The 24,805-nt window shown below is 34.5% G+C and overlaps 2 protein-coding genes across 5 annotated transcripts in view; one reads left to right on the top strand and one right to left on the bottom strand.

Moving 5' to 3' along the window:
• LOC150108966 ((E3-independent) E2 ubiquitin-conjugating enzyme UBE2O-like) overlaps window positions 1–1,085 on the bottom strand; it is a 360,964-nt gene extending 359,879 nt beyond the window's left edge. Inside the window, exon 1 of the mRNA XM_090411140.1 lies at window positions 827–1,085. Within this exon, the coding sequence (XP_090267266.1) occupies window positions 827–1,048 (222 nt within the window). The 5' untranslated portion in view covers window positions 1,049–1,085. The remainder of the gene's footprint in view (window positions 1–826) is intronic.
• LOC150108967 (essential MCU regulator, mitochondrial-like) lies at window positions 1,044–22,489 on the top strand. 4 transcript variants are annotated; one of them, XM_090411151.1, is made up of 3 exons: window positions 1,047–1,633; window positions 4,861–5,050; window positions 21,486–22,489. In XM_090411151.1, the coding sequence occupies exon 1, from the start codon at window positions 1,139–1,141 to the stop codon at window positions 1,565–1,567; it is 429 nt and encodes a 142-aa protein (XP_090267277.1). In that variant the 5' UTR covers window positions 1,047–1,138; the 3' UTR covers window positions 1,568–1,633; window positions 4,861–5,050; window positions 21,486–22,489. The 4 variants fall into 4 exon arrangements, with proteins under 4 accessions (XP_090267298.1, XP_090267290.1, XP_090267277.1 ...); XM_090411157.1 differs by lacking the exon at window positions 21,486–22,489 and adding an exon at window positions 12,863–13,592; XM_090411172.1 differs by lacking the exons at window positions 4,861–5,050; window positions 21,486–22,489 and adding an exon at window positions 12,863–13,592 and having other exon boundaries at window positions 1,044–1,633.
• Window positions 22,490–24,805: the final 2,316 nt, after the last annotated feature.

The raw sequence follows: 24,805 nt of genomic DNA on the forward strand, positions 1-24,805 counted from the left end.
TCAAGAGTTCTGAGAAAAGTTGGGGGGGGGGTGAACAGATGGCATCAATGCAGAATCATTAAAAATGAAGATGTTAAGAATGTGTGAGCAGAGCTATTCCATAGTGTTTTGGTCACTTAAACAGAACAGGTGAAGAAATGTTAACAAAACAGGTGTTTGATGCCAAGATGGTAGGCAGAAGACCCAGAGGAGGAGAGAGTTCTTGGTGGACTGATACAGTCTGAAATGTTCTGAAAGATAGAAATATAAGATATAATAGTGGAGTGTTGGACTATAATATTAGTAATAACACAAACTTTATAATGTGGTACTAGCATAGTATCTTCTACATCCCTTGAAGGTACATATTAGGAAACTAATGATTACAAAATTAGCCACAAGAATTAATGAGTGTGCTTGCTGAAAATGTTACAATAGACGTCTCCTCTGTTTGGTCAAGAAGTAATGAAGGCTTCTGAACAATCACTAGATGTAAAAAGGGCATCTTCCGAAATTTAAATATCTCACCTCTGTGCCATCATTCTATTCGCCATACCAAGGTCAATTAAAATACTGGTCTACCTGCCTATACTACTCATCGATAAAATTTTGTACATAGTTTATAATAATAATAATACAGTTCTATACATGTGGAAATGTATAACTGGCATTTATTTCTTTATTGCACTCTGCCATTTTAGTTTTTTCGATTTCTATTGTAATGATTCCCTATATTATGCACCATGTTTGAATGAAATAAAAAAAGTGCACCTTTAATGAATATTCAAGTTAATTCGAGAATAAAGAATAGGTTGCACTATATTCAACAACCAAATGATTGAATTACCTTCCTTTCCAGTAGAACCTCTTCTTTGCCTTTTGGATGCCAAGCAACTCTAATGTGTCCGCGCTTCATACGCTTCCAATCAGACAAACTTCCATCGTCCAAATCTTCTTCATCACTACTAACAAATTCAGAATTTTCAAGTACTAAACCAAAATCTACCTGACCTCTTTTATTGATTCTATAAACTGCATCTTCATCGAAGTACTTGCAGGTGGATGCCATGTTGGATACGCTCTCGTAAGTTAACGATACCAACGAGATTATATTATAGAAACAGATCGTATCAGCTGAACGAGAACGTCATCTCGCCGCATGCGTGCTTACAATAGCCAGTTGTCAAGACCTGTCACCAGGAGCGCTAGTAATAACTATCAAGATTACTTCATGGTCTATCACAGCATTTTGTCCGTAAGTAGTAAATCGGTGATTAACGGCTTAGAAATAATATATGGAGAAATGGCTGCTGTTGTGAGAGTAATGCAGAGAAATTACTGTTTCATGAAGTATAAGTATAGTGTAAGTAAATGTATAAGTCCTTACCTAATGGGCATGAGAACCAAAATTACAACTGAAACGGGTGCAGTCCTTCCTGAACCAAAGAAAACTCCTTTCGGTTTGGTTAGGGTTCTCTTAACCGTCTTGCCTGGTCTTTACTTGGGTGCAACAATTAGCAAAGAAGGAGCTGCATTTCTTGAAGAAAATGATATTTTTGTGCCAGACGAAGATGATGATGAAGATTAAGATTGTGGCTCATCAGTAGTTCATCCTGAATATTTTAATTCATATTATGGTTATATATCTAGTAAGGTAAATGTTATGAACATTACTATACAATACAATTAAGGTTTTATTATAATAGATATACTGCCTCGTATTTTTAATGATCTCTCACAATGCAAGGTATTATAAAAATTCACTAGACCAATGAATGGACTATTTGAAATACTTTGCAGATTGTTTCTTAGTTTCGAGGCAACTAACGTAACGAGCCGTAACGTCTTGCAATCGTCTGCGGGTGAATGTCTTTCCATATGAGATTTTATTATCAATCTTCATTTGAAAAGGTCCATTGCCTCCAAAGCGGGATTACAACTCAGCACTATATACCGATAATTACACGGTTTTTCTTGTTAAAAAGAAAAACACTCATATAGTATATAGTGTATGCTTTATGATTATTGTGACCTACAACTCATCAGGGAAAAAGATATCTCTCTCTCAAAGTTCTTGTGAGAACTTTGTGTGGGATTTTATTGGATGTGGTTTTTAATGGAGAACTCATCCATGAGGTTATGTAATCATAATATACTAATATTTTTGGTTTTTGCAATGATCTTTAGACTCCCGTGCAAGATATTTCTATTTAAATTATATAAGATGGGAATTGACAACACATTAAGCATGTGGAAGATTATGTGATAGATAACAGCAATTTTTGTATGGGAAGCTGATTTTCAGAAAAGAATGAACAAGTGATATTCAAAATTTAAATCTCTCACCCTTCTCTGTGTGTTTTGCCATTCTACTTGTCATACCAAAGTTCAATAAAGTAAAGTAATGGTCTATCATATCACATTATTCATCGATAAATTAGATTTAAATTTTGGTTCTCCTACTTGTGTATTGTACTTGACAAGAAATTATATTCTTGTTTTAATCCTATACCCAAGTGAAAGCATAAGGTGAAGTGACTTCATGAAAGTTCTTTTGAATATAGAAACTGTTGGCTTCACATTGATTTTTAATCCATAATGCAAAAACGTTATGAGAAGGGCCATTACCCAGACTGATTTCAACTTTTATTGAGGTCATCGATTGGAGATTAAATCATATATTTTCCATCACTTGACATCGATCTCCAACAGCATATTTATTGTATTGAACCTTCAATTATTTAACACCCCCTGCACTGACAACAGATTCTGAGATAATGTGTTCAATTCACTCGTAGTTCTCCACATAAGAAATCTACTCTTCATGCCCTCCTTCTCCACACCCTTACACAACTTTCAGGGATGGGCTTTTGTTATTCCCTACTCACTGTCTACTCTTTTTTTTTTTTTTTTTATATAATCTCCTCTGTATTAATATAACTTCCCTCACTAACTTAAACATTTCTATCATATCACTTCTTTTCCTTCTATCCACTATTCTCTGTAATTTACATTCCTTTAACCTCATTCCATAGTCATGATATTGTCTTAGTCACTCGTCTCTGAGTGTTCTCTAATGCTTCCACATTACAATAAAAATTCAGGTAACAAAATCAGAGCACAGTAGTTACATATGGTCTTACCACTGCTTTATACAGTGGCATAACAACCACCTCATCTTGTATTTCAGTGTAATTGTTATCAGCAAAAACGTATACAGTACTTGCAACACTTGTAATGTGCCCTCTGAACTTTGGTCCACTGTCACCCATCACCCCAAGATCTCGAATCTTATCTACTTATTGAAGCACAGTTCCATCAACATAGTACAAAGTCTTGTCTGCACTTCAAATTACAAAATTAGTGTTAAAACTTAACTCTACTTATTTGTCCAAGAGAATTTATATTTTTCTGAAGGGAATCAACATCAGCAAACAACTGAAGATCCCCAATCAGTCTGCATGAAATATTAACAAATAAGTTAAACAAGAGCCCAAGAATGGAATCCCAAAGAATGCCATTGGTTACCCTCCTTGTTTTGAGACAATCCTCCACCATGCACAACTTGCTGGTATCAATTAAAGTGCTAAACTAACATGTTTAGCACTTTAATTACTACTCAAGACTCACAGATTGGCTTATAATTTGAAGTTCTAGTCATATTACCTACCTTATATATGGACAGTTTTGTCCTCTTTCTACTCTTTGGGAATGCAGCCCAGTGTAAGACTATGTTAAATAAGTACTGTATGTCAAAACTGTTAACTTCTTGGAATATTCCCTTAAAACGCACAGTGGTATATCCTCAAGCTGTACAGCCTTATTAACATCAAATTTACTCAATTCATCATTTAACTTTCTAAGCACACATCATCATCATTGCTTTTTCGGTCCTTCCTATTGTATTCGGGTTTTTCATGATATCACATTCATGAGGATGAAATACCTTTACAAATTGCTCACTTAATATTTCAACTATGTTTTCTACATGGTTAGGTATCATTCTGCCATTTTCACTAATATCATGCTACTGTAACTATTCTTTCTTATGCTGGCTACATACTGAAAGACTCCCTCGTCTCCTCCAATAGCCAACCGCTGCAGATGTATCAGCCATAATTCAAAATAGCTCAGTTCATGTGATAAAATTCACTGCTTCCTAAATGTATTCACAAATATCCATCATATCTGCAGTAGAATTTGAACTCGCTGCTTGTTAGTTGGAGAATGATCCTTGTATCTCCAACCACAAGGATTTGAATCATGCTGCATTGACTGGGCTCCAGAAATCCACTCATCACAAGCAAGTTAACAGGCACAAGTAGTAAGTGAATTTTCAGCCTCATTCAAAATATATTGCCTTATTTTTTTTATTTTATTTTTTTGCATAATTTACTTTTTTTTTTTTTTTTTTTCCATTTGAGAACATCGTCTAATTTGCCTAACAAGTTATTTGGTCACGGGCAACTGCCAATGAATTTAGTAAGAAAAGTTTTATTTTCAGAGAGTTGGAAATAAAACTTTTGTATCTGAAATCCTTAATTCAAACACAGTAGCATTCACTTACAGAATCACAAAGATACTTGCAATTTTAATTGCTAGTTTTCTCTAAAAGGTATGACGTAGGCCAATCATTTTCTTCTCTCCTTTTATCTCCTTTAAAGTTTAGAAACTTTTGTTTTCTTTCTATATAAAAGACTGTTCATTTTTTTGTCGTAATATAACAATTGATAAATTTTGAATGCTTTTTTCTTAGAAACTAAACCTGCTGTACCTCACTTCCCCACAACAGTTGTTCTGTCATAATATAACAATTAATAAATTTTGAATGCTTTTTTTCTTTTTGTATGAAAGAAAGACTTCATAAATATCTACTTTCAGGTTCCAAAAATCCCCCTACAGCAATATTATAGTGTTCTTTTCACTTTGTGCATGCTCCAGTACTTATCATGCTTCCAGTTTTCATTTCAGTCATAAAGTGAAAAAAATGAACTGACATTACATGTTATAATTATGGCACTTTACTTGAAAAATAATAAATCTCACATGCTTCAAGTGCCCACGAAAACAAGTAAGTTTTTCATATCATTTATACAATTTTAATTAAATTGCAATTATAATTTCCAATAAATAAATTTTTAATCTAATTAAATGCATTCATTTAGTGGAAACATTTATTAATTTATTAATAACTGACTTTTATCTATAACTCTATCTTCCTATTGGAATAACTGTATAAAAAATTATGAACTCATCAAAATGGATTTTGAAACAGCAAAAAAGCATGAAACATTCATCTTGTCAAAATTGCAATCATGCCTTCTGATCTCTTATCAAGGCTATTAGCCAACATCTGCCAAACATTACTCCCACCACTATTACACTTGAATGGTTCTGTTGCATAATCATCCAAGAAAAAGTCAGCCTCCTAACTTCTCGTTTTTCCTCTAATTCCTCTACGGTTATCCCTGGTAAATGTTCCCAAGCCATTCCAGACACTGATCATACATTGTCCTCCTTGACCTTGCCAGAAAGAAATCAAAAGATTCTTTTCCAGATAGATAACGTCTCCTTATGGCATTTCTCCAATCATCCTAAAGCTGCGTGCTCGAAAGTTAATTCTCATTCCATATCACCTTTGCACGCCTTCATATTTCACTGATATCTATCTTGTACTGTGGAATTAGTGCATACAACTTGTTCTTATAAACGGTGACAAATTCTTACAACCCAACTACTATCCAGTTTCTCTCACCTCATTCATCTCTAAAGTAATAGGAGAGCTATTAGCATTTACTTCTATGCTACCTTGAAGGCTCCCAACTAACAAACAATCGCCAGTATCAGTTTTCATTTATAATTGGGATTCCGCCAGTATAAATCAACATGAGATTGCTTACCTATGTCACCCATCTCTGGACAGGTAATGGAAAATTTTGGTAAGTCTAGGTGGTTGTCCTTCATATCTTTAAGTGTTTTGATTATTTTGATTGCCAGATTTCAGACTGGACTCATGCTATGCATAATAGTTGGGGGGGGGGGTCGATGTCTTCTAACTATGCAGCTAATCACGGATCATGTGGGAGCCTTGTTCTCTCACCCAACATTTTTTTTTCGTATAACAGTGACCTACTTCAGTTGAATACCAACCCAATAATCAGCTTCGCTGATGACAGCACACAACTTCCTTCTCATTCGACAAACTGGTAATACACATATTACCATAACTTTCAGAACCACAACCTGTAGTACCCTGAATTCTGATCTCCAGGATTCTGAATTCTCATTCTCTACTATGGGCTCCCAACTAATAAATGATCACCAATATGGATTCTGCCGGTGCCAATCAACAGAGGGTCACCCATCTCTGGACAGATATAACAGAAAATTTTGGCAAGTCGCATGTCATTTTCCTTGATATCTCTAAAGCATTCAGATAACCTTGTCAGTTTCGACGCTAACAAAATACTTTCTGCCTTATATCCTACAAAAAAAATAAAAAAAATAAATCTTTTTACAAGATGAGATATCTTTGGGCATAAGCACATTACAACTATTGCTTCCTCACCTTCCAAAAAATTAGCATTAGGATTTCTCTTTCATTCACGATGTTACTTTACGTCCAAACAATTATTAACTCTGTACAAATCAGAACTGCTGCTTGTGTCGGTTACAATTACTTCCACATCCAATGTTCATCTGAACTGGCATCAAGTAATTCCTCTGCTCTCTGTTACAAGTACAACTGGTCAACACCAATCCCAAGGAACATATTTCTCTTCCTTGTTCATCCGTTCCACTGCTGTCATTTTCAGGTAATATTATTTTATTTTCTTCAACTAATTTACTCCCCTCCATCATCAAATTTCTGATATGTACCCTCAGGGTGGGGGGGGGGTGAGTACAGGATATTATGATAGCACCACATGAAAAAAGTTACATAATTAATACATCTGATCAACAATTTTCATGCAAATTGATCTGTAATTTGTAAAGACTCCAACATTATCAGATCTTATATTTTTGTCTTCTAAGGCACTTTTTACTCTATCAATCCACCTACATCTTGGACTTCCTCTGGATCTCTCTCCTGCTAACCTGGCAAAGAACACTTGTTTTGCTAATCTTTCCTCTCTCATTATGTTTAAATGATCATGTCACCAGAGATTAGCTGTGCTAACATGTTCTTGCCAATGATAACATTAGTAAGTTCTTTTCTAATATCCTCATTTTTAATATGATACTGGCATTGATACCATCTGTTCACTCACCCAATTTTTCTAAGAACTTTCATACCTGTGGTCTCCAGTCTTTGATTAAGTGTTTTATTTCTAACCCGTCTCTCAGATCCATAAGTTAAAAGTCGTTTGAATACCATCTTATATACAGCTAATTTAATGTTTTGACTAATTTCTTTCTTATCATCATCATCAAATTCCTGACATGTACCCTCAAGGGGTGTACAGGATATGATAGTACTACATGAAAAATTTACATCATTACTAACTTCCTATCTACAATTTTCCTCCAAATCAGTCTGTTAATTGTCAAGACACCAACATTATCAGATCTTATATTTCTATCGTCTAAGGCACTTTGTACTGTATCAATCTACCTATATCTTGGTCTTCCTCTGGATTGTTTTCCTGCCAACCTGGCAGAGAACACTTGCTTTGCTAATCTTTCCTCGCCCATTCTGTTTAAGTGACCATTCCACCTGAGATTAGCTCTGCTAACACATTCCTGGATGCTGACAATGTCTAGTTCTTTCCTAATATCCTCATTTTTAATATGATATTGCCATTGATGCCATCACGCCTCTAATCTTTCTCAGGACTCTCATATCTGCGGTCTCTAGTCTTTAGTCAAGTGTTTTACTTCTGACCCAGCTATCAGATTCATAAGTTAAAACTGGTTTGAACACGGTCTTGTATACAGCTAATTTATTGTTCTGGCTAATTTCTCTCTTATTCCATATGAATTTATTCAGTTGACTTTCTACAATACCAGCTTTGTTGATTCTGTTGTCTATTTCCATATTTAATTTACCATCTTCAGTAAAAATCGTGCCTCAGTAGCTGAAATGTTTTACTTGTTCCACAGGTCTCCATTCACAATGCAGTTGATATTTTCAATGATTCTACCTATTTTCATTGTCTTTGTCTTTTTACTGCTGACCTTCATACCATATCTATTACAACAGTTATTCAATTTAGTCAGGGAATCTTGCAAACTTGTAGCGGATTTATTTAGAAGTATAACATCGTCTGCATAAAGCAAAGAACTGACAATAACACCTCCAATTCTGATATTATGTTTAATACCACTTTCCTTCATAATGTGATCCATATAGATAATGAATAACAGAGGGATAATGTACATCCTTCTCTCATACCAGATTTAACATTAAACCTTCTTCCTGTACTTTCTTCAATCCTAACTGCTGATTTACAACTGAAATAAAGACTAAGTATTGCTTGATATAATGCCCCATTGACACCACATAACTGTAACGTATTGAATAGCTTCTCTCTTGGCACCTTGTCATATGCCTTTTCCAGATCAACAAAACTTAAATACAGATCTTTGTTATGTTCCCATGCTTTTTCAACTATTTGTCATAAAGTGAAGATCTGATCCTGACAGACTCTATTTGGCCTGAATCCATCTTGTTCTTCACCAAGCTTTTCTTCCACAATTCTTCTCAACTGTTTCTCAAGTATACTGGCATAAATCTTGCCAGAAACACTCAGTAGGGAAATACCTCTGTAATTCTCACATTCACTTTTATTTTTCTTTATATATATGGGTACTATGAGAGCTATACTCCAGTCATCTGGAATTCGTCCCGCTGTCCACGCCTTCTGAACTATGCAGTGCAGCCACTGTAACACTTTTATACCACCATACTTCAGCATTTCTGGTTGAATATCATCTACTTCTGCTGCCTTTCCACATTTCAAGCCTTTGATGGCTTTTTCCACTTCAAGTATGGATATGTATTCTTGACTGTATGCCTGTTGAGTGTTTTTTACCACTGTGCTATCACTGCTTGTTTCATTTAGCAATTTTTCGAAGTAATTACTCCATTCTTCATGATATTTTTTTTCTCCTGTTTTCATGTCACCTTTATCATCTCTAACTCCTTTTATTGCACTCTTTCCTCCATTTCTAAGCTTCTTCAACCCAGAATATCCTACTACCTTCTTGATATTTATTTTCTATATTCTTGCCAAAGTCCTCCCATGATTTTTGTTTAGCTAGTTTTACACAGTGTTTAGCTTTCTTACATTTGTCTCTGTATTCTCTAAGAGCACAAGCTGACTTATTTGCCAGGAACTTTTGATATGCTTTCTTCTTTTCCTTCACTGCTTCTTTAACTTCCTGTGTCCACCATGGAGTTCTGATTTTTCTATCCTTGCAGACAACCTCACCATATGCCTCTCTGGCTGAATCAATGAGGGTTTTCTTCAAGGCTTGCCACTGAATCTGCAAGGTTTGGTTCCTGTTCTCAAACTCTTTCATTTTTTCTCCAATAATGTTTGTGTGTTTTAGTCTACAGTTCACATCTGAGAGCTGCTCAACTTTTATTCGCTTTAAAACTTTCTTACATGTTATTCTTTTCAATAGGAAATTCAGTTTTATCCTGCTCAAGACTAAATAGTGATCACTTCCAATTTCATATCCTCTGTACACTCTGGTGTCCTGCACCAGGGAGAAAACATCACTATTTGATATTTATTTTCATAACATAGTCAATGAGACTTTTCTTATTCCTTGCCTCTTTTCTCCATGTGAATTTGTGCACATTTTTTGTTGGAACATGGTGTTAATAATAACCAGTCAGTGTCCTGATCAGAAATCCGACACTTATTTGCCATTATTATTAGTGTTGCTCTCTTTTATCCAAATTTTCCCAAAATATTTTTGTATGTCTGACAATCATTTCTTACTCTGCTGTTTAGATCCCCAGAAGGACCAACTTTTCCTTTTTCATTGTGTCAGTAGCTTTCTCTAGAGCATCAAAAAATTTTTCCACTTCTACCGTAGTAGAACCTTCTGTGGGACCATAGGCACAAATAACTCTCATTGTCCAGTTCCCCTTTCTGATATTTGCCCACATCACTCTACTTGAGACTTCCTGCCATTCAAGAAGATTAGCCTCGTATTTTGTGTTGAATAATACAGCTGCTCCTTCTTTTCCTTGATTGTCATTTCCTGAATATAAAATTTTGTATTTATTGTTCAGAAAGATCTCACCAGTTTTTGTCTTTTTTGTTTCAATCACCCGGATTATGACGATCTGGTACTTATCTAATTCCTCAGCTAGCTCCATTTCTTTGGCATTCAGGTTTCTTATGTTGATAGTACCGATCTTTAACTCTGGTGATGTTGAGTTGGGGTGTGCTTTCAGATTTGTTCGAGTAGCTGACTTTTCGCCGGTCACTCTGGTTCCCTGGCGAAAACAACGGGGGGCCTTGTTTAACTGGGCGATGCCCCAGCCGGCAGGAAATTTTGTCATGCTGCACCATAATTTTGTATATTAGTTTAAGCCAATAAGAATACAATTTGGTCGGCTAAATCCCAAATTGCCAGCCCATCGTTCGTTCGTTCAGTATCCAGGTAGATACCCAACAGGGTGCACCACGAGAAAGTGAGGATTAGACATTCAGTCAGAAGCCCTGGTCTGTTCTCTGCATTCCTTTAAAGGCTATGTGGAGGTCTCCTCTCAGTTATACAACTTTGACCCTTAAGCACCCCATTTCTTTCTTATTCCATATTTAATTTACCATCTTCATTGAAAATTGTGCCTAAATAACTGAAATGTTTTACTTCTGCAAATTCTCCATTCAGGAATGGTTGATGTTTTATTTTCATTGTCTTTCTTTATTATTTCTGATTTTCATTCGAATTTATTACAACAGTTATTTCACTTGTACTTGTAAAGAGCATAGATTAACATCCAATTTTGCTATCAGGTTTACATTTAATACTCCTTTTGTAATGTGATCCATTTAGATCATGAATAACAGTGAAGATAATGTGCACCCTTGTCGCTCACCTAATTTTAACATCAACTATCTTCCTGTATCACCTTCAATTCTAATTGCTGACATACAGCTCAAGTAGATTATGTATTGCTCGAAATAATCCCTTCTACAATTTTTCTTTGCTGTTTCTCATGTATACTTTGCATAAATCTTACCAAGAACACTCAGTAGAGAAATACCTATATAATTCTCACATTGTTTTATTTCCTTTTTGCAGAGTGATACTATGAGAACTCTACTCCAATCATCTGGAATTTAACCCTCTGACCAAGCATTCTGAATAATGCATTTCAGCCACTGTAAAACCTTTATACCTCCATATTTGAGTCTGGTCGAATATCGTCTACTTCAGCTGCCTTTCCACATTTCAGGTTTTTAATGGCTTTTCTACTTTAAGTATGAATATGTATTCCTGTTGGGTATTTTCTTCCACTGTGCTAATTCTTCTTGTTTCATTTAGCAATCTTTCAAAGTAATTATTCCAGATATTAGAATATCTTTATCGTCCATTTTCATGTCACCTCTATCATCTCTGATTCCTTTCACACTACTCTTTCCTCCATTTCTAAGCCTTTTCAATAGCCTCCAGAATATTTTGCCACTTTCTTGTTATTTATTTTCTATGTTCTGACCAAAATCTTCCCATTACTTTGTTCAGCTAATTTCACACAGCTTTCTTGCATTTTTCTGTGTATGTTCGAAGCACAGAAGTTGACTTGGCTGTAACTTTTGATATGCTTTCTTTTGTACCTTTATTACCTCTTTAACTTCCTGAATCCACTACAGTTTTAATTTTTGTATCCACATGGGTTACCTTGTCACATGCCTCTGACTGAATCAGTCCTGATAAAAGTTCTTTGCATCCTAAACAGGATTTGAATCTGGGTCTTTACAACTCAGGAGCATCCTGTATTCCAAGTGAATTATAGAATCTATAGGCTAAGAGTTATCCTACCAAATGGTAGCTTTGTTAACTGTTTATTCCCAAGGATCAAAGATTAGGAGAGATAGCTAAAAAGTAACGTGGTATAGATTTGCATAAAATTGTACAAGTTCTCAAAGATTTTGCCAGACATCATAGAAAGCTCATTTCTGTACAATGTATTTTTCTCCTAAGAAACCAATCTAAAAGTTGCCTTTCACAATGTTTGGAAGATTCGCCAAAGCATGAATGAAATGCTGATGAAGAACAGAATATTTTTTGTTCAATTGCTATGAAGAAGATAAATTTGCATATCTATATATTTCAGTGCTTTTAAAAAGTACAGCTATTTCCAGTGAATGATGCCATTGATTTTGTTTACTTTTGTTTCAAATGTGAGCAAGTGGTGTAGATTTTTCCAAAACCAAAGTCCCTAAATGTTGATATCAGTGACTACATGAAACTCTCCATCACTCAGTATGATGTATTTTTCCCACAGAAGCAGATTTTAAAAATTTAACTGATCCATTAAATACAGTAACCATACCAATTATGTTTTCTGTTGTTTTAAACAAAAGGTGAAGTTTCAGAAAAATGGAGAAAAGTGCACATAAAGCATTCCAAGGGGCTCATAAGTGATCAACATGAGTTGTACAACATTAAGAATATGCAAAAGTAGCTAATTTATTTATGAATTAACACTGTAATAATTACACACAGCAGTTAGTTAATGAGTGGGATCAAACTTAAAATTAATTTGGTGTAAGTTTGTGAAAAATAATGTATGTTTTAGTTATTCTGGATTAAGTGAATATAATTTTTTCACATGTCACATTTCTCAGAATACATTACTTTCCATGCAGAACAACAAAGAATTAACACATTGAGTTCCAATTCCATATATTTGCAGGATTTCAGAACCAATTTCAAGAATTTTGAAGAAATAATTTAACAGCCACCCCTATTAAGAAAATATCCACCTGTTTCCCCTCTTCTAAAGATAAACGCTCAACTATGTCTGCCTGGTATATATCAAGTTCCTTGTAGCCTGCAATCTCTTGTACTTTGGACAAACCGGATGCTCTATAGAAAAAAGAATACAAGAACATCAATCATACATTCTTCACAAAAAATCCGATAAGTCTGGATTGACGAAGCATGGGATAGAGACAAACCACAACATTCTCTGGTCCAAGACTCGCCTTCTATACAGATGTCACTATAAATTTGAATGGCTATTCAGAGAGAGTGCTGAGGCTTTACTTCAATGCCCTAACTTGAATCGAAATGACTGTATATTCTTGTCAGAAATATGGGAAAGTTTAATCCAGATAACATACTATTTTTTTTTTTTTTTTTAAATTGAGACCTTTAATTCTTACATTAGTCTGTTGTCTTTAATTGAATTTATAAATTAAAATTATTATATGTAATTGTGAATTAATGCCTATTATTTATTCATCACTGATGAAATTTACCTCTCTTTAATGCTTAGCAATGTAACATCACGCAGCTCGTTCTACTTTTGAATGATCAATTGTTTGTATTCCACCTTGTAAAACTGTTTCTATCAAGCCACTCAGGATAGTCTGTTAGTTTCATACAAATATTTGGCAAACATTAAAATATTCTTGTGTTAACGTGTTTATAATTCTTAATTGGTTGTGTTCATCAAGTAAAAACAATCAAACAAGACTTGCTTTTCAAGATAAATGGCTCACGGAAGATGAAGTTACATTTTATAATATGTAAAAATATCTTGGACTGCCAACAGTAACTCTAAATTACCACAAAGTTTATGAGGACCTTTCAAAGTGGCAACATTTAGGTTTCACGAGGCATCCAATTCTTACAAAAAAATGCTGTGATGCACTTATTGCCAGAAAACACACTTCTAATCACTTGACAAAGTAAGATGAATTCGCAAATGTTTGAACGCCTTAAGAGCCTTTGTAATTTGTTGTTGTTATGTGCCATCCAGTCATTTTCGACTTTTGGTGATCCTGTGAAAAAAGTCTCTCCATCCCACTTGTCCTTTCTTTCAATAATTATAAGCTCAAGTTGGTAAGTTATTTGTCCATCCAACTGTTTGTGGTCTTTTTCTTCCTTCAATCTTCCCCAACATAACTATCTTTTCTAATGATTCATCAGCTCGCATGATATGTACAACAAAATACATCAACTTCTCTTTAGCAATCATCGCCTCCAAGGAGCATTCTGTCTTTATATTCTCTAGACCTTCTTATTGGTCATTCTTGCAATCCATGAGATTTTTAATAGTCTTCTCCACACTCATAATTCAAATGAATCAATTAGCTTTCTTAATAATCCAGCTCTCACATCCATACATCACTACTGGAAATACCATTGCTTTGATAACTTTCGTGGCCTTACATCTCTATCTTCCATAATTTTTGTCAGGTTTAACATCACATTTAAAATAAAACATGTTTCTTCTTAGTTTCTCTTTAATTTCAATTTAACTTCAGTTGTCAATAATTCATGATCTGTTCCACAGTCTGTACCAGTAGTGTTTTTTGCTACTTGGATAGCACTCTTCCACTTTCTGCTGGCAACAATATAATCTGTCTGATTTCTATATTCACCATTAGGTTAAGTCCATGTGTACAATCGTCTTTTATGTTGTTGGAAGCAAGTGTTTGCAATAAAGCAAATGTTCTCAATGCAAGACTCCAACATCCTTTTTCTGCTTCATTCCTCAGTCTTAAACCCAATTTTTCCAGTGATGCCTCATTCTTCTTTTGCATTCAAATCATCTAATATCAAAAGAAAAAAAATCTCTTTTATCAGTACTGTATACTACTAGTTGCAAGCTGCTGTAGAATTCTACCTCATCTTCACTGGATCTGTAGTAGGTGCATACACCTGTATGAGTGTAACATTCACTGGGTATGCTTTTATTCTGATTAGAATTAATCTATCGACACTGGATTGTAACCCAAAATCGAGTTCTTCTCATTTCTTTCTTCACCAGTTCCAGTTTTCTTTGATACATACTTCTTACATTCCTAGTTCCTATTTTATGTAAATCAGTAAAGTGGAGGCATCTTCTACTGAGATTAACTCTATCAGAATGAACTTCCAGAAGGCTTTGATCCAACTTCATCATTCTTGTTAATTGGAAGTTCATTTCTCTCTGCTCTTTCCAAGTAGCCATTTCATTGCTTTCCAACCTGGGTGTCCCATCTTCCAGCACTATATCACAATAACATAATCATCTGTTCATAATATTTTCTTGGCAAAATATATACAGAAGTGGTTTGCCATTGCCTTCTTCTTCTGTGTTTGTTTAGCCTACTGGTAAGGCTAAACAAACTGCAAGAGATGAAGAAAAATAAAATATGCAAAATTGGCAGGGGGGGAGGCAAACAAGAATTAGTTAATGAATCAAAAACTGCAGTAGAGTGAGTCTTCTTCTAGCTGCTTCAACAGCTATTTCATATAAGGAGGAACTTGCCCTTTTTTATGAGATGTATAAGTAAAAATCGAAAGATACATGCTTTGGCATTGCCAGAACTCAATAGCTGCAGAGTATTTGATGATACATCAGAGAGCGAAATAAACATGTTCTTGGCATGAAAAAAATTAGCAGTTGGTTAGCAGGAACTAGACAATGGGCTATTATTGTCAAAGTTGGACACATGCCTGATCTTTATCAATGTACTGTACATAATTTGGAATGTGACTGTTTTAATTTTCTATTGTTCCTTTTGTTGCTGAGACTGAAATATTGGTGTCTGTGTATTTACCAACAAACCATTACCTATCTTATTTATTTGTATATATGAGGGAGGGGTGGTCTGGAAATTACTGATAAATGCCTAGAACAAAAATTTTTTCAGAAAATATCTTTTCTTTTAATATATTAGAAGACATAAAATTAATTAAACACACACACACACACCTTTTACTAGAATTCACCAAGAAAAATATAGAGACTGAAAGATTTAGGAAAAGTAATAACCATGTTGAAACACAAAAATTCTTAATTTAAATATATGGTATTACTGAATGTAATATGCAATCTTTAAATTACGGATTTTTGTGTTTCAACATGGTTTATTACTACTGCTGCATTTATTAACAAATACTCTGCAGCAGTGGTAATGCATTTCGAGGAAGTATCCAGTGAAAAAGTATATGATGTTGCAACACTTGTTACAGAAACTTAAAATATATTCCTTTGCAGTGAGAATCCATTTCTCTTAGATTGTGTAAATTCAAGCTACTGTCACTAATTTTTCAAAAGATAAACTGCAAACTGATAATCTAGTCAAGCAAATTACCATGTGTACAGGACCTTGAATACCCTGAAATTAATGAAACTTGATAACATTTTGATAGAATAAGTTTAGGTAAAAATAATCGTAGTATATACAATGACATTGTTGTAAGCGTAGAGTGATTTGAATCTTGGTTGAAAATAGATTACAGATTGCTAAAATCTTGAAATTGTAGTCCTTATATCATCAAGTACTTCACTATGTGAATGAGGTTTTAGTCATGATAAAGGAGAAGTTGAGGTCATCATTGAATTCCACCACTCTGAATATTTTATGGAATACATAGGAATGGAATTACCCTTTGAATTTCACATAAAAAAATAGGTGACTGGTATTTTGCAGCTGATAACAAACACATGCAAGGACTTAAGAGCAAGTTAAATGATATGTAAAATCAGTGGAATATACATGTAAAGAAAAGGATATTTCTCTAGTCACGTGTAAGGTGTATCAAGAATTAAATAATCTATTAATTTTATTTTGTCATCAAAACATTTTTCAGTTTTTAACACATCCCCATAAAATATTTATATAAATTAGACCACTACTATGAGCTAGTATATATTTATATTATTTGCTCTGTAGTCAGTGAGTTTGTGGATTCTGAAGGAATTAAGTTTAAAGTTATTGTACCAATCCGACATGAACTCTTGTGATTTTTCCTTACTGCTTGGTATGAGCATAAAAATGTGTCATCATTAAATTAATGCACTTGACAAAATAGCGTGAAATGTGGTCATAATAATAGGTTGTATAGTTTTGGTCCCAAACTGCCTTGGTTTAATGTATTAGGCCATAAGGTATCTGAATGATAAACTTGGACTCAACACTAAGCCATTAGATATCCTGTGGAGAAATATCAATGTTACATTGTGTTTGTTACTTTTGTGTTTTACATAAGAACTTGGTCTCAACACTAAGCCATTAGATATGCAGATTTTTTTTTTAGTTTTTTTTTCCTCTACTGCAGAGATTCTCAACCTATGGTACGAAAACAGATTTGCTTACTGGTACATCTAATATCTTGAATTAAATATAGTGTTACATCACTGGAAAAGGTTGAGAACCCCTGCTCTACTGCATACATTACAAGGTAGTCTTCATCAAATTCCTGACGTGTACTCTCAAGGGGTGTACAGGATATGATAGTACTACATGAAAAATTTACATCATTACTAACTTCCTATCTACAATTTTCCTCCAAATCAGTCTGTTACTTGTCAAGACTCCAACATTATCAAATCTTGTATTTCTATCGTCTAAGGCACTTTGTACCATATCAATCCACCTATATCTTGGGCTTCCTCTGGGTCATTTTCCTGCCAACCTGGCAGAGAACACTTGTTTTGCTAATCTTTCCTCGCCCATTCTGTTTAAGTGAAAATACCACCTGAGATTAGATCTGCTAACGAATTCCTGGATGCTGACAGTGTCAAGTTCTTTCCTAATATCCTCGTTAATAATTTGATATTACTATTGATGCCATCTGTTCATGCCTCTAATCTTCCTTAGGACTCTCATATCTGCAGTCTCTAGTCTTTGGTCAAGTGTTTTACTTCTGACCCAGCTATCAGATCCATAAGTTAAAACTTGTTTGAACACTGTCTTGTATACAGTTAATTTAGTGTTCCGGCTAATTTCTCTCTTATTCTATATGAATTTATTCAATTGACTTCCTACTATACCAGCTTTGTTGATTCTGTTGTCTATTTCCATATTTAATTTACCATCTTCACTAAGAAAAATGCCTAAGTAGCTAAAATGTTTTACTTGTTTCACAGGTTCACAATTCACAATAATGTCAACTGTATTCCCCAATACAGTTGACATTTTCAACAATTCTACCTATTTTCATTGTCTTTGTCTTTTTAATGCTGACCTTCATGCCATATCTATTACAACAGTTATTCAATTTAGTCAGGGAATCTTGCAAACTTGTAGCGGATTTATTTAGAAGTATAACATCGTCTGCATAAAGCAAAGAACTGACAATAACACCTCCAATTCTGATATCATGTTTAATACCACTTTCCTTCACAATGTGATCCATATAGATAATGAATAACAGAGGGGATAATGTACATCCTTCTCTCACACCAGATTTAACATTAAACCATCTTCCTGTACTTCCTTCAATTCTAACTGCTGACTTACAACTCAAATAAAGACTAAGTATTGCTTGATATAATGCCCCATTGACACCATATAACTGTAGCGTATTGAATAGCTTCTCTCTTGGCACCTTGTCATATGCCTTTTCCAGATCGATAAAACTTAAATACAGATCTTTATGTTCCCATGCTTTGTCAACTATTTGTCCTAAAGTGAAGATCTGATCCTGACAGTCTCTATTTGGCCTGAATCCAGCTTGTTCTTCACCAAGCTTTTCTTCCACAATTCTTCTCAACCGTTTCTCAAGTATACTGGCAAAAATCTTGCCAGAAACACTCAGTAGGGAAATACCTCTGTAATTCTCACATTCAGTTTTATTTTCCTTTCTATATATGGGTACTATGAGAGCTCTACTCCAATCATTGGGAATTTGTCCCTCTGACCAGGCTTTCTGAACTATGCAATGCAGCCACTGTAAGACTTTTATTCCACCATACTTCAGCATTTCTGGTCGAATATCATCTACTCCTGCTGCCTTTCCACATTTCAAGCCTTTGAGGACTTTTTCTACTTCAGTTACTTCAATTTGATAAAACACTTTGAAATGATAATATTAAAACTATTATATTTTTTTGTTTGTTTGATTGTTTGCCATAATTAGATAAGTTAAAAAAACTGTTGTATTGGCAAAATGATGTTTAAAAGTTCTTCCCTGTCTTGATGACTTAACATAGTTTGGTATTTCAAATTACCATTGAAACTTTTCCTTTGAATTGGACCATTTTAATCAAAAAATTAGGCAAAAGAAAATTATCTATAGCATCTTTGTCATAAACCTGCACTTTTGATGCTGCTGGTCATATCCTATTAGTGGTTACCAACTACCTGCTTGTCATGACCATGAAGTCACAGCTAACCTCTTTTTTAAAAAATGAAATACAATACTAAATATCAGAGTGTATCCCATAGATTTTATAGCTTTAAACATGTTCATGCTTGGTGGTTTCACATCCTGGGTTTCTTTCAATAGGAAACTCAACTGGTGTACATTATGCCCCTTCCACATTGACTGGGTACATTTTTACAAAGTTTTAAATATACGTGGCATGCTAGTTTTATTATTATTTTTACGGCCTTTTTGCCTGTTTTCGTTTAGGAGTGTCCCTTATTTTAAAAACATTGGCTTTTTACTCAAGAATTCTTAGGGCATTATAAGTGTATTTTAAAGATAAATATGTGCAGACTAATAGAGGAAGAAATTTTGCACATACCTTGTTTAGACATTAGGTTGTCTTCGTTCTCCATACTTCTGCTGTTAGGCTGTTAAAAAAAAAGGGGGGGGTTAGGAATTGTGGGAGTGAAGGCAAGTGGGAAAATTAATTAGAAAACCCATGTTTTTTTTTTTAAATAATATATATACATATATATATTTTATTATATTTAAGGGCGGTCTGTGTGGTTAGTCTAGTGGCTTTGCGCTTTGCAACCATATACCTGGGGAAGGAGTGTCCCAGGTTCGATTCCCATCAAAGACATAAGGAATTTGAGGATTTTCCTCAGGCATAGCCAAGTTAGCCGGTCTTGGGCACGGGCAGTAGGGTTTTTTCCTCCAGTTTATCTGTCATTTTTCATCCCACAAGCAAGTAAACCGGTCCTGTGAACATACGCCTCTACAGCCAAAAATATACCCCCCCCCCCAGCGGCATCACAGGTTGTTTGGGAGTAGTACTGACAAGTAGTCGCATCTAAGTAACACACGGACCCTGCATAGGAAGCGGGAATAACGCGTAGGGAAAGAAGATTATATTTAAGGGCACTTCTTTGGGGAAGAGAAGGGCTTTATGGGAAACAGGAGAATAGAAGCGCTCTTAAATATAATATAATATATATATATATATGTGTGTGTGTGTGTGTATATATTATTTTTAAAAAAAACTGTTTTCTAATTAATTTTTCCCACTTTGCCTCCACCCCCACGTTTCCTACCCCCTTTTTTTTCTTTTTTTTTTTTAACAGCCTTAAAAATAATAGTTTTTAAGAGAAGTAACAGGGGAATTTTCCCAGAAATAATACTTATGCTAGTTTGAATTTTTTCAATTAAATTTGGATTGTAAAATTAGTATATTCTCAGTGATAATATATACTGTCTATGGGAGGGGTGCTGTTGATCACTATACAGAGTTGGGTTGCTTTACATGTAGTACATACTCTAGCTGTGTCCATACTTCTCATATTTCTTGCATTTACAACATGATATCTGTTGGATATGGAATATTTATCATTATACAGGGACATTTTCGTTCGTTCATCTTCTGAAAGAATAGGCATAACAAGCAAAACTGTGTGTTTGAAATGAATAAAATATTTCCTAATTTCTTTTATTTGTTTTTTCTGTGTTAAATGTTGATAAGATGCGTGTTTGATTTGAGCTTTGCTTCGTTTTTGTTTTTACCTTATTATATGTAGTAAAGACACATATTATTCTATGAAACTTTTGTTTCATTGTAGTATGTTGTTTTTCAATTTTCCCTGACAGAGAGCTGATCCTAGAAGTAGTGCAAAGGTGGATTAAACTACATGCACTTTGCCACCTTCCTGCTTCACTTTTGATGTGAGTTGCCTGGTATTGTACAATCTCACGTCAACCCTGTACACGCAATATATATATATATATATATATATATATATATATATATATATGTATATATATATATATATATATGTGTGTGTGTGTGTATGTTTTAATTTGGATCACGGTTAGAAAAGGTTTGAAATTTATCCTTTCAGTAGGACCATTTTACTCAAAAAAATTAAGCAAAAGAAAACTATATCTATAGTTCCTGCCATAAACTGCTCTAAGCTTGGTTGATATAGTAATGAATGATTTTACTATACCAGATTGCTGTTGTAAAATGTGCTTTTCTATAATTATGCACTCTCTCTTCTGAACTATTATATCTTTATTTAGCAAGTTATAATTATATGGTCAACACTTTATGCTGTAATCATAAGATGAATGTCAGTATGCATGGACTTCATTTGTACACAATAATTTCTTGTTATATGTGATATTAACTCTCAATGTTAGTCTAATTTGCTTTTATTTATTTACTATAGGATTTTTGCACTGAAGAAAAAATTCTCAGTAGAATATCTTGTGCAGTTATCAGAAAAAAGAGAATGTTGCTAAAATTTTATGAGTTTAAATCTAAATATAGAAAGACTAGTGTTCTTAGAGTATGTCAGATGTAAAATCTAGAATTGTTTGTTAATAACCCAATAGAATCTTTATTTTATATTCTTCATTTACAGAGATAGTATGAATCAAGGATAAAAATGTATCAAGTACTGTAGTTTGTATTTTGGAACCTTTTGTAGATAATGTACATTATTTATGGTTATATTTGGTTTAACCAGATATCTGTAATGAAAATCATAAGGATTGTAAATCTGGATAATAGATGTCATTTTATAAGTTAAAAGTGTATATTTATTTTTTTATTATTTTTTTATAATGTTCTTAAGGTTGTTTAGAATTGAATACAAAGGAAAGGAAGGTTTTATTTCACAGAACTATAAAGTAAGAAATATGAAAACCTTATTAACTAACTATGCAGTTAAATATGCAAGCTCGTCTGGTTGGCTAAGTGGTTAGCATACTAACTTCCCAGTATGAATGTTTGCAAAACTTCTAGATCAGATTTCTCCAGATTATCCACCTTTAATTCACTCATGGTTTATAGCCTTTGTGGGTGGAATTCACAATAAATAAATGCACTAGAATGTGCTTTTTCATTTACCTATTCCTAAAAATTACTTTTCTTTCTTATACACCAAATGGTGACATTCCTCAAATGGTTATTTAATTTTGATCAGATTTCAGCAGCTGTGATTTATGGGTGGGATGCTTCACCATTCATACCTAAATGATGTGTTGGTGAGCAGTGAAATGATTGTCTGCATATTGGTGCTTTTTAATTAATGTAATTTCTATATATATGACTTCATAATTGTAGTTGGAAATTTATTTATATAATAAGCCATCCTTAATATCAAATTGTGATGACAATATAACATGCATTCATTGAAAAATAAAGTTTGAAAAATTGTTAGAAGTTAAACTGTATTCTAATTCATGTCTTCAGGATATTGAAGATATAAAAAAAAAATTGATTAAATGAAACTGATGCACATAAGTCATTCATCCCACTAGAAGGCACTTTCTAATGCCAGTGAAAATTAAATGGTATTAAAGAAAAAAGAAAAACGAGTATCACAGCAGCATCTGAATAACCTTAGTTCTACCATGTCAGTCAACTATGCTATACAATCGACTTATGAAACGATCAAAATTATATAAAATTTGGAGAGGAGATATATTTGCAATGCACAGGATCATAAAGTGACAACTGGATTATTATTATTGTATAAACACATCATAGGAGACCCAAATTATCACCACAATACCTATCGCCCCTCCTTGAAACAACAGACAAAGCACAACTGACTCAGGCATTCCATTTATTCACCATGTGTAGAGGCTTAAGTGCTGCGAGGACATCATGTTTGAGGCTTAATGGATTGTATACAGCACTCAGAAGGGATTAAACCAGAATTTAATACTTCCTATATTTCATCTCATTATTATTGTACAAACACCTCAATGGAGTCCTAAGACTCATCATAGGAAACCCAAACTATCACCACAATACCTATCATCCCCTCCTTGAAACAACAGACAAAGCACAACTGACTCAGGCATTCCATTTATTCACCATGTGTAGAGGCTTAAGTGCTGTGAGGACATCATGTTTGAGGCTTAATGGATTGTATACAGCACTCAGAAGGGATTAAACCAGAATTTAATACTTCCTATATTTTATCTCAGTCACTGAGACATCTTCAGGGATTACAAAAAAAATAATGTAAAATATACATTCCACACAATACTAAGTCCAACCATGTGAGTGACTCTAAAGTCCTATCTAGGTGGAGTGCCCTCTAAGGGCAGTTGTAGGTGGCCTGGAATGCAAGGCGGGATCTCTGATGATAAGTGTTTCCCAAATCTTAGGAAGCTTAATGCAACTGTATTTATTAAGATTTGGTTGATTTCTGAGAGCTGCTGCTGATTCTAAAAATAGTCTCTCTTTTTTGAATTTGCTGTGGTGGGGCATGGTGTTTTTTGTTTTTTTTTTCATGAGATCCTGTGGGTTGTATCCAAGATATGGTCAGCCAGGCCTGACTGACCATTGTTGTGGTTACAGATGTATGACTTGTGGTTCCTCCAGGCAGATGGTCGCTGATCTGCTTGTCCAAAGTATGCCAGCTCTTACAGGAACAAGGTACTTTATAAACTCCAGGCACAGAGAGAGGAGGGAGCTGATCTTTTGTAGAACTGGTAAGGGTAGCAAGTTTGCAGTGGGATTAAATGCTGTGCTTAGGTTGTACTTTTTTAAAATCTTGCTATTTTTTCTGATGTGCCATGGATGTAGGGTATGGTGATGGCATTCCCACTCTTTCTGAAGAGAAGAATGGGGAAGGAACTGATTATTTTTTTAATACTGCGATCTCTGTAGCCATTGGAGAGGAAAGTGTTGTGCATGTCGTCAAGCTCAGTTGTAAGGGCAGTTCCACTCGAACAAAGATTGTGGGCTCTCTTAGAATTTTAATGCCATATTGTTGAGCGGGGTGGTGGTGGTGGTGGGAGAGTTTGTGAATGTATTTGCCTCTGTGTGTGTGTGTGTAGGTTTTCTATATACACTGAAGCAAAGTGTACCATTAGGAAGGCGTGTGACTAAGGTGTCTAGGAAGGGTAAACAATTGTTCTTTCCCTTTTCCATTGTAAACTGGATTCTTGGATGTAGGCCGTTGAGGTGACTGAGGAAGGAGTCTAACGTGTCTGGGCCATGACGCCAAATAGAGAACACATCATCTACATATCTTAGCCAGGTACAAGGTTTGAGAGGGGGTGGCTGAGTCTATTGCTCATTTTTCAAAATTTTCCATATAAAAATTGGCAAGAGTGTGTGTGTGTGAGAAGGGGGAAACCCATGGCAGTTCCCTCTATCTGCTTGTAGATTTTGTTCTTCCAAGAGAAATAACCAGAATTGATGGCAAAGGAAAAGAGATCTAAGGTGTCAGAAGGAAAAATGTTTTCTAAGAGTGTAAAGGTATATTAAGGGAATATTGGTAAACAGTGAGGAGATGTCAAAGCTTACTAATATGTCTGTGTTGTTTAAGGTTAGATTTTCTATAGGGTTTTAAAATAGGTAGAGTTTTTTTATATAGGATGTGGAAAGTCCAGTGAGGGGGGGGGGAGATCAGAGAGTTGGTCAGAAGTTTTGATAGTTTGTAGCAAGGTGCATTAGTGGCATCTACTATAGGTCTTGGTGGGGAACTGTTCTGTCTTCCCCCACCCCAAATATACTGTTTACCAA

The sequence above is a fragment of the Typopeltis vanoorti genome, chromosome 2, assembly GCF_054136105.1.
Source record: "Typopeltis vanoorti isolate ZY-2024b chromosome 2, IOZ_Tvanoo_1.0, whole genome shotgun sequence".
Lineage (NCBI taxonomy): Eukaryota > Metazoa > Arthropoda > Arachnida > Uropygi > Thelyphonidae > Typopeltis > Typopeltis vanoorti.